The 10,680-nt window shown below is 37.8% G+C and overlaps 1 protein-coding gene across 1 annotated transcript in view; it reads right to left on the bottom strand.

The window, feature by feature from the left end:
- Positions 1–2,608: 2,608 nt before the first annotated feature.
- The window catches only part of TFAP2C (transcription factor AP-2 gamma), a 28,253-nt gene continuing 20,181 nt past the window's right edge, over positions 2,609–10,680 (bottom strand). Inside the window, exons 6-7 of the mRNA XM_058176964.1 lie at positions 8,192–8,333; positions 2,609–4,958 (exon numbers count right to left, since the gene is read on the bottom strand). Coding sequence (XP_058032947.1) covers positions 4,673–4,958; positions 8,192–8,333 — 428 coding nt within the window. The 3' untranslated portion in view covers positions 2,609–4,672. The remainder of the gene's footprint in view (positions 4,959–8,191; positions 8,334–10,680) is intronic.

Genomic DNA, 10,680 nt, shown 5'->3' with positions numbered 1-10,680 from the left:
TGAGAAAGCATCTCAAGACAAGATCCTCTCTAGTTTCTGCTTTTTACAAAAATAAAGCCAGGGAAAGGGGAATCTTCAGACTTGCAAGATTCAGTTCCTTTATCTTTATACTAAAGGTAGCATTAACACTCATAATGTTGGTTTCCTGGTAGGGTCTACCATCCTGGCTGGGGTATTCTGGGAATGGAAGTCCACAAGTTAAAGTTGCCAAGGTTCAGAAATACTGTTTTAGTGTAGGGTTAGAAACAGAGACGGTAAGAGTGCAGAAACTGATACAGCCTGTTTAGCTATAGATTGGGATTGGGATTTGGGGGGGGGGGGATTATCCAAGATGACAACTAACATAGTTTATAGTTAAATTGTGGGTTGAATTGATATCTTTGTGGTTCTTCAGTGAGCTATTAGCCAGTCATTTGATTCTGACATATTGCCCAAACTCTGTAACTAATTATGATCAGCATAGCCTGCAATTTCAAACAGAATAGATACATAAAATCTCATTTAAACCAACTCTTCATGACATCATAGCCACAAAGCTATTACCTTCTTTTGATTGGTCTGACTTCCCACCCTAATCCATAACCTTGAAAATTTCTTAGTAGTCTCTCCATTGAAATACTAATCATTTTACTTTTTTTATTGTCATTATTTTTTAAAGATCATTGTCAAGGTCTGCTAAATAGGATAACAGCTTGCCAGCCCTTTTATATCTTTATATCCATGTTATACCCTTAAACTGTTAGCCAGAATATGTATTCATTGTAAGTAACCCTACAACTTTTTTTACTTAGACATACTTTTTGTTAGGCAGGTTGAGGGAAGGAGACCATAGAGTGAGATCCTGCTATTAGATCCCCTGGTACTCTGCTTCACATGTAGAACTAACATTGAAATGACACGTTTATAACAAAATAACTTGAGTTGGAAGGGACCTTGAAGGTCTTCTAGTCTAACACCTTGCTCAAGCAAGAAAACTCTTTATCATTTCAAGACAAATGATTGTCCACTCTCTTCTTAAAAAAGTGACTTTTGGAGGTAAGCCATTCCACTGGTTAATTATTCTCACGATTAATTCTAAATTGGCTCTCTCTTTGATAATCTTCCACTTGTTATCGCAAAGATGCTTTTCAGGAGGCACCTGGACTTTTTTGTTTTTTCTTTGAAGACATTTCGCTTCTCATCCACGAAGCTTCTTCAGCTCTTGTTGTTGCCTCCTGAAAAATCACCTCTGGGACAACCTCTGGTGGCTCAACAGGCTAATGCAGCCTGTTATTAACAGCAACTGCCTGCAATATTGCAGGTTCAAGTCCCACCAGGCCCAAGGTTGACTCAGCCTTCCATCCTTTATAAGGTAGGTAAAATGAGGACCCAGATTGTTGGGGGGCAATAAGTTGACTTTGTATATAGTATACAAATGGATGAAGACTATTGCCTGACATAGTGTAAGCCGCCCTGAGTCTTCGGAGAAGGGCGGGATATAAATGCAAAAATAAAAAAAAATAAAAATAAAAATAAAAAAAACCCATGACATGGATGACCGATAATCTCTACAGACTTTTAGCTACACAATTTGGGATGGACTTCCACTTGCTACTTTTTGTCCTGCCCTCAGTTGCTTTGGAGAATAGCTTGACTCCCTCTTCTTTGCGGAAGCCCCTCAAATGATATTGGAACACTGCTATCAGGTCACCCCTAGTCCTTCATTAAACTAGACATACCCAATTCCAGCAACTGTTCTTTTATGTTTTAGCCTCCAGAACCCGAATCATCTTTGTTGCTGTCCTCAGCACTCTTTCTATAGTCTCAACATCTTTTTAATATCATGGCAAACAAAACTGGGTGCAATATTCCAAATGTGGCCTTTCTAAGGCATTGTAAAGTGGTATTAATACTTCTATCCCCGTTAATAAAGCCTAGGACTGAGTTGGCTTTTTTAGCAGCTGCAGCACACAGCTGGCTCATATTTAAATAGTTATCCACTAGGATTCCTAGATCCCTTTCACAGTTATTATTATTGAGCCAGGTGCCACCTATTCTATAGGTGTACATTTGGTTTTTCTTGCCTAAATATAGAATCTTACTTTAGTAGGGTTTGCTGTTTGTCAGGTTTGTTAAACTTTACTTTTGTAGGGTTTGTTGTTCCATCCACATTAGAAAAAAAAATCAGTTTTCCCCATTAAACAATATTCAATATTTCTTGCCAGAATATGTGTATTAATTGCATGGATTGTGGTATACAATGGTATTGTGAATATAAGAAAAATGTTCACAAATCTTCACAAAAAAAGAGTGGTTGCAGTTTTATCATTTCTATTTATTTGCATACACACATACACCCACCTGGGATGGGATGGGATGGGATGGGATGGGATGGGATGGGATGGGATGGGATGGGATGGAATAGAATAGAATAGAATAGAATAGAATAGAATAGAATAGAATAGAATAGAAGGGACCTTGGAGGTCTTCTAGTCCAACCCTCTTCTTAGGCAGGAAACTCAATACCATATCAGACAAATGGATGCATCTGCACTCATTCCAAATACTACCAAATATGCAGTTATTGCTCGTTCAACAGACACCTCCAAACAGATACAACTCTCCAGTGGCCAAAACAGGGGAAAATTTTATTTTATTTGTAAAAAGTTTTTAAATATTTAGCATAAAACAGACTGTACATCATCTAGCAGTGTATGCAGTTTAGCCAGTATTTTATTTATTTATTTCATTTTTAATTTTTTTTTTGTGGGGTGGGGTAAACTTTTAAAATCTGAATCCCATTTATAAAAAAAGTATTAAAATGTTCACCATTATTTACAAACCCCTTTTAAATTACACATAAATAAATATATACATTCAAGACATTGTTTTCCCTTATACACATAAAACTTCCCTGGAGACATACATATATTTATATTTATATTTTTTGGCCTATGTAGGCAAACAAAAAAAAATTAAAACTTACGTGCCTATTTTCAAGTTTTTTTCCTTTTTTAATTAAAAAAATGAACCTGATGATACACATAAAGCTGCGGTGTCTCTGTTTCATATTTTTAAAGTGGATGAAAAATTAAGATTTTAATATTAGCTCAAAGTAACTCTTCCTTGAATACAAAAGATCTGCTACAGAACATCTCAGTCTTGCAACTCGTTTTCTTTAAAACCTGCAACCTCATTATATTAAAATACGTGTTTCTTAAATTATGCCTAGAAATCAAAACTTTAAAAAAAAAAAGCAAGCATATTCAAAACTTATCACATTTTCACTTTATTCTTATCTTCTTTTCTAAAATTAAATCAGAAATATCAGTATTTTGTCAAAAACTCAGAAAAACAGGGGTTAATACTGCATTATGTTCTACCTGCTGGTTTCCAATGAAGTAATAGGAACCCAGTCAAACCTCCATATCGCAACATGGGTGCACATTTAAAATTGGAATTTCTTTTGAGTGACTTTTTCAAGAGATGTCACATGATGCTGCAGATGCAAAACAAACACAATACCAAGGTTATGATGCCACAAGAATTAATGTCACAAGATTTCAGCAACCGAGACCATTGAAATCCACCTGATTTAGTGACCGGATATGGTATCTGTCTTTTGCGGTGTGGTGGAGGGTTCTTCATGAATAGTCTAGATAGCTGTGAATGTCTGAGCATCAATTGAGGCAACTTAGAATATGATTAAGCCTTTTCCTGAATCTCACAGCACGTTCAAACTTTTTAATTGTCCCTCTTAAATTTCTCAAAACTTTATTTACTTTACAGACTACTACACAATCATGCTGGTCCTGTTCTACAAGATATGGGCATGAAATCTCTTACACAGCCTGATGGATAAAAATCTTAACCATAATTTTAAAATGAACTTGGTCCAGCCAATGTACTTTCCTCTCCCTTCTCCATCTCTGTCTCTTCACACATATAGAAATCTGGTCCTTTGGCAGTGGCAATGAATACAGAAACATCTTCTTTCCTGTTTAATTATAGCTTATTGATGCATCCGAAGAGGTTACAAAATCTTGGCTAATTAAAAACAAGGAGAATCAAATTGCAGCTTATGCTAGTTCCGTAAACCGCAGCTTGCCATTTTCAGATGCAACAATAAACCTTGGATTTTGTTTGAACAGAAAGATGATGCGATTGCTTCTTTTTCCCGTGGAGGGAGAAACCGTGAGCACATGTGATTTCAGCACATTTGTTCACAACCTGCTGAAACTGGTTTATTGCTGAATTTCATTGAGACTCCGCCACACACAAGGAAAAACATTGCCCGCAAATTGTCCAGGTACAGCGTGTAACAAATTTCCATACGAGGAAAAAATAAAAGAGATAGCACCACCTTTTACAATTTAAATTTTTTTAAAAATAATAATAATAATAATAATAAAAAGATAAATCCATGTTTACCTTCAGGTACATGGTCCCAAATGAATGGATAACAGCAGCTTTAAAGAGGAGAAAAGAGACAACACACGTCTCCAGAAAAGGATGTGGTTGAAAATTTAAAAAAAAAAAAAAGAGAAGAAGATGCCCCAAAGCAAGTTCTAAGAAATATCTACATGCCTTCTAGGCAAGAAGATCTTAATTCTGTGTGCAGTAACAGTTTTTAAGTCTATTTTCTCTGGGTGTGTCTCTGTATCTTTTCGTCTCTTTGTCATCTTTTCCACGCTCACTTCCTGTGCTTGTCCATCTTCTCAAGGTTCTTATTGCCATCTGGGGGGCTTTGATCTCCTGCATTCATGTATGATTTGTCTGCTAGTTTGATAGCTTCATTCAGGTAGTTCTGCATCGATGTCATCGCGGCGCAGATGGCAGCACTCCCAAATCCATGTGTGATTAGGCTGAAGTGAGTCAAACATCCCTGGATACCAGGATCTAAGATAGGGCTTGGCCTCGCGTTGCCAAGGGGGGTTCGATCCTGAGTGAGAAGCTCTGTGAATTCTTTACAGATCTGTCTGGAAGAGGCAATAGGAAAGCAAATTATTTTTTAACGCTGCATAAGCCATGGTGGCACAGTGGTTAGAGTGCAGTACTGCAGGCTACTTCTGCTGACTGCCAGCTGCCTGCAATTTGGCAGTTCAAATCTCAGCAAGCTCAAGGTTGACTCATCTTTCCATCCTTCCGAGGTGGGTAAAATGAGGACCCAGATTGTTGGGGACAATATGCTGAATCTGTAATCCTCTTACAGAGGCCTGTAAAGTGGTATATAAGTCTAAGTGCTATTGCTATTTCCACTGGACAAAGGCAATGAAACTGAGTCGGAAGGACTTTTATCAATTTCCTCCTGCTGAGATCCTCAGACATGTTTAAGAGATGCTTTAGTGTTTCCCTTAAATATGTTTAACAAAAAAGTCCATGAGCAACTAGGTAAAGGTAAAGGTTCCCCTCACATATATGTATTAGACGTTCCTGACTCTAGGGGGCAGTGCTCATCTCCGTTTCAAAGCCGAAGAGCCAGTGCTGTCCAAAGACGTCTCCGTGATCATGTGGCCAGTATGACTCAACGCCAAAGGCATACGGAATGCTGTTACCTTCCCACCAAAGTGGTCCCTATTTTTCTACTTGCATTTTTTACGTGCTTTCGAACTGTTAGGTTGGCAGAAGCTGGGATAAGTAACGGGAGCTCACCCCATTACGCGACACTAGGGATTCAAACCGCTGAGCTGCCGACCTTTTGATCGACAAGTTCAGCATCTTAGCCACTGAGCCACTGCATCCCTAATAGGTAGCTGTAAATTTAAAGACAGTATCTCTTTAAGAGAGTATCTCTTAAATTATTGCCATATTTTAAAAATCTTCTTTTACCCTAGAAGCTTACATGGCTTTTGTGTCTCATTTTTTACAGATTAGACCATCTAACTCAACAATGATTCTGACAGAAGATAATTATTTGTAGCTTAGGCTTGACTCCAGTCAACAACAATTAATGTGGGCAACCTGAACTAACATTTATAATTTTGCAAAACTCCTCTGCATTAGATTAGTTCAGAACTTGGTAGAACATTTTAGTTCCCTCCTTCCAGCCTTCTATTCCGAGAGAGAGACGGGGAGTGTTAGAAACAAGAGATTAAAGAATAATAAAGGGAGTGGATGTTCCCACTCACTATTTGTTTCACTTCATCTATTACAGGCCACAGAAAGATTACCTGAATGAATAAGGCCCATGGCAGAAGAATAAGATCAGGTATCTTGAATTAAGATCATAAGCACATAGGCAAGCTATATAGGTTTAATAAAAGCAATGAGAGGAACAATTTGTTAATCTTAAAGACTAGCAATTTAGTTGACTAGGATATTAATTTTCTCGAGTTCCTTTCTTAACACAGAAAGATTGACCGTCTTTATTTTAGAATCACAGATGCTGTTCTAGTACAACTTCAGAACTAAACATAGTTTTAAGCCTTTGCAGTTGCTTTCAGCTTCATCTTCTGTCTAGATTTGCTGTACTAAATAAACAATTCAAAGGGAGCTGCAGCAGGATTTTCCCATCTGTGGTTTGCAAAAAGTTTTGGAAGAAGCAAACCTGGGACAGGTGGAGGCCAATGGCTGAGGTGGAGACACCTACAGCTGCCCTTTGACCTAGAGCTTAAAACTACCTTGCAAAACTTGCAAAAATGGAAAATATCTTGTTAGACATTGTTAAAATGCTTTGACGATTTCTGTTTAAGTTTGAATACCCAACAGGTTTCAACTCTGCTACAATGCCAAACTCCACATTTTGAACCTGCAAATATTCGTTTTTCCAGAAACCTGCAAGCGTTATTAAAATTAAAGATGTTTCTGCCCTTAAACACTATTTTGAAAGGGAAAACTTTTCTATTTTGTCTCCAGGATCTCCAATAGAAGACACTAATTCTCAAACAGTAGCTATTACCCATTTTGGAGCAAGTGACTTTTCCTCCTTTAAACTATTCCACCATTCAGTTCAAAACATTCATCAAATGCAGATTAAAGCCTAAATTTTACTGTCTAAAATAGCCACATAAACCCATTCAGAATAGGATACCTAATAAACCTCGATTTTTAGACAAGGTGATAACAGGAAGTCACTAAATACAAACAAACAAGAATGTTCTTGTGCATAAAGAGACACAAGATAGCACTTAAGATTTATATACCGCTTCAAGATGCTTTACAGAACTCTCTAAGTGGTTTACAGAGTCAGCATATGGCCCTCAACAATCTGATCCATCATTTTTATCAACCTCAGAAGGATGGAAGGCCGAATCAACCTTGAGTCGGTCAGAATCGAACTCCTGGCAATGGGCAGAGTTAAGACTGCAATACTGCATTCTAATCAGGGCGCTACCACGGCTCTTAAGATCCTAATTTACAATGCAAGTACCTGATTTAAATCCTGATTCTCTTCACTAAACTCTGCAAGATGCTTTTTTGTAAGGCAAGAAAAGAACCTTCATCTTTTCAACCAGCTTTCTAAAGGTTTTGGGGGAACGGATTCCCCAACTTCATTGCCCAATGTTGGTTTCCTACCACTGAAGGTTAGAAGCCCATGAAAATTGTATTGTAAGCTTAAAATCGACTTAATGCAGCTTTAAAAAGGAGAACACAACCTTTTCGTATTTAAAATTCCGGGCTCTGCCCACATTCACAATAAGCTCCCATCCTCTAACTTCTATCCTTTCTCATTCTTCACACCATTCCCACTGGACCTAATTAAGGCTCATCTTTTGCCTGACCCTGTTGTGGGGATTATAGGTAGTCCTCAATTTACAACCATATCATTTAGTGACCTTTCAAAGTTACCACCACACTGAACAAAGTAACTTTGTCCTCGTACTCAGGACCATTGCGGCAACCCCACAGTCAGGTGATCAAAATTTGGGAGCTTGCAACCCGTAAGCATTTACATTGGTTGCAGCATCCTGGAGTCACGTGTGACCTTCCATTTGTGACCTTCCCAGCTGGCCTCTGACAAGCAAAGTCAAGGAGAAATCTGGATTCACTTAACAACTGTGATGATTCGCTTAAAGACCATGGCAAAAGAAATTGTAAAATCGGGCATGACTTGCTTAACGGCGTGTTTAGCAATGGAAAATTTACAACCCAAATCATGGTTGTAAGTCGAGGATTCCCTGTCCTGAGGAAACGCTGCTTGAGCCTTCTAAGAGTTTTAATATTTTCTATATTATCTTACATATTGGTTTTCCACTCAAATGAAGATACTTACTTTGCGGCAAGGAGCATATTCTTCCTGCTGGCCATCTCGTTCCGGCCCAGATGGGGACGAGTTAAATATTCCGCCACAGCTTTCGAAGGGAATTCAGTTTCACACACATAGCCAAAATCGCGGGCAAGATGTACCGCTTCCCCTACAAACGGACCATAGAAGGAAAAAAGAAGGGGGGAAAAAGCAAGAATTTTGCTTGTTAGATCACAGCCACTTAAATAACTGTTTGCAGACAAACAGATGAACAATGTTTGCTGCTGTCATAACCAGCCCATATGTTTAACAAGATTATTTTTCTCCTCAGCTTACATTGTATAAAAGCACCATTTGAATTCAGTTTTTAAAAGGGGTTGGGGCTACCTTAAGAAAGCTCCTCTTATTGATGAGTAATATTCTGATTCTGAGCTTTTCTCTGGGTATCCAATAGTTGCAAAGAAACTACCTTCCCCAGAATAATGCCTTTATGGTGAGTATTGCACTCTGTTGCACATAGCACAGCCTAACAGTTAGCAAAACTGAGAACTATGCTATTTGGGTATTAGGAAAACTAAAGTCCCACGCATCTGGAAGAGACCAGATAGGAGAAGGTTGATTTAAAGCAATAGGCAATATTACACTTCCATCATAATTAAGGGTCATGCACCTTAACAGGATAATAAAAGTAGGTCACCTTCAAGTCCCACCATACAAATATTTCTCATCCTATAATTGTTATTTGCTCCAGTGGGTTTTTGCAAAATGTGAAGCAACTGCAAAAATATTTCTGTGGCAATAATTAGCATGAATTATTAGCACAAGTTCCAAGCAGCCAGGATATTTTATAAGCGAAGCAGCAAATGAATTCCCACTGACTGCTCCTGAATGTATGAGTGTCACTTCTCACGTCGGCAGTTTAAGTCAAAATACACTCATCCCAAATTCGAGGACATTTCCATCAATATACTTAGGAAGGCAACTATTCACTTTTAATTTCATCCAGACAGCCCATTTGATCATGCAGTTCAGCAAAAGCTGTGGAATGCAACTATTCTGACTATAAACATGCATGCACTTCCTTGGAAATAACTGATTTCCCCATGTGAATTTGTCTTTGACTGCAGTAGCAAAGGTTGCCTATTGACATATGACTCAAACAGCATGGGCAAGTATTACAGAGAAAAATTTCACATCGAGTTATATACTTCATTTCAACAGAGATAGGTCTTGTACTAATTTAACCTTTCGTTCCAAGTCTCCAAGTACCATACAGGAATTACAGGAACGGTTGTGAGTTGAAGGTTTGAAACATAAAAACTCATTATATTTTGCTTAAGTCGGCTTAACAGGCTTAGAAAAGACAGCCTGTTTCTAAACAAGACATAATTATCATTAAATATTCTTTGTTACTTAAAGATCCTCTACTTTTTGTTTTTTCTTACAGTGTCTCTCGATCTTCCATCACCCACATCAAAATAAAACAACATTAGAAGGGATCTTAGAAGTCATCTCATTCAACTCACTTGCTGCGCAAGTATCCCTAACAACCAACCAGCCAGAAGTACCTTAAGCCAAGGAAGACACCCTTCTCAAAACTCTTTTAAGACAAGGAAGACATCATTCTCAAAACTCTTTTGCAGCCAACTGATCCTACAGTTTGAGGGTTTCTCCTAAGAGTTTAATTGAAATCTGCTCCCTCTTCTACTGGTTTTTTGGTCCACCTTCTGCAACAGCAGAGAACAAACCTTCTTCTTCACCAATGCAGTTCTGAAAACACTGACACTTTAGGAACGACTGTAATTCTTTTGTCAAGCTAAGCAAGCCTCAGCTTGGTTCATATTTGGAGGGGAGATTTCTGGGGAAGACCTAGATTCCCAGAATGCAATAGCAAACCTCTTAACAACTACTGCCAAGAAAACTGTGTGTTGTATCCATAACGTCATGAGGAGTCAAGCTTGACTCAGAGACTTGATTTACAGGTGGTAGAAATATGTCCTCCTTGACTGAAACTTTTCTTATTAACATATTTTAATGTTAATTTATTACCTGATCATTGGCTCTTCTATTACTTGTATTCATATGACTATTAAGTTCATTGTTTTAGGTTGTTGTATGGGAATCCTGAGTACTGCAGAGTTAAAAAAGAAAAAACCCAGAAAAAGAGAAAACACAGTCCAGCAGATGATCTTGCTCATATTAAAAAACAACAAATTGCCAGGCTACATATTTGGTATATGAAGGGAGACGTATCAGTCCTAATTCCTTGTACAATGAGCTCATTGCACAACAAATATTTCTAATTTAATTTAACCTAATTTAATGGATTTTAAGGCTGCCTAACTCCAAATAGGTTCTGGGAGGCTTACAATATTTATATATTTCTAGATCATGTGTCTATAGTTTGTTTAGCAAATATAAATGTCAGTTGGTGTTTTAAAAGGTGGTTTTAGAATTCCACTGACCAAACATGTATTGCTGCAATTTCTCTTTCTGATTTAGCAATCCAAAAAACT

This window comes from Ahaetulla prasina, chromosome 3 (genome assembly GCF_028640845.1).
Source record: "Ahaetulla prasina isolate Xishuangbanna chromosome 3, ASM2864084v1, whole genome shotgun sequence".
NCBI classification, from domain to species: domain Eukaryota; kingdom Metazoa; phylum Chordata; class Lepidosauria; order Squamata; family Colubridae; genus Ahaetulla; species Ahaetulla prasina.
Note: the sequence above shows the minus strand (reverse complement) of the source record. Positions and strands in the feature narration are given on the sequence as shown.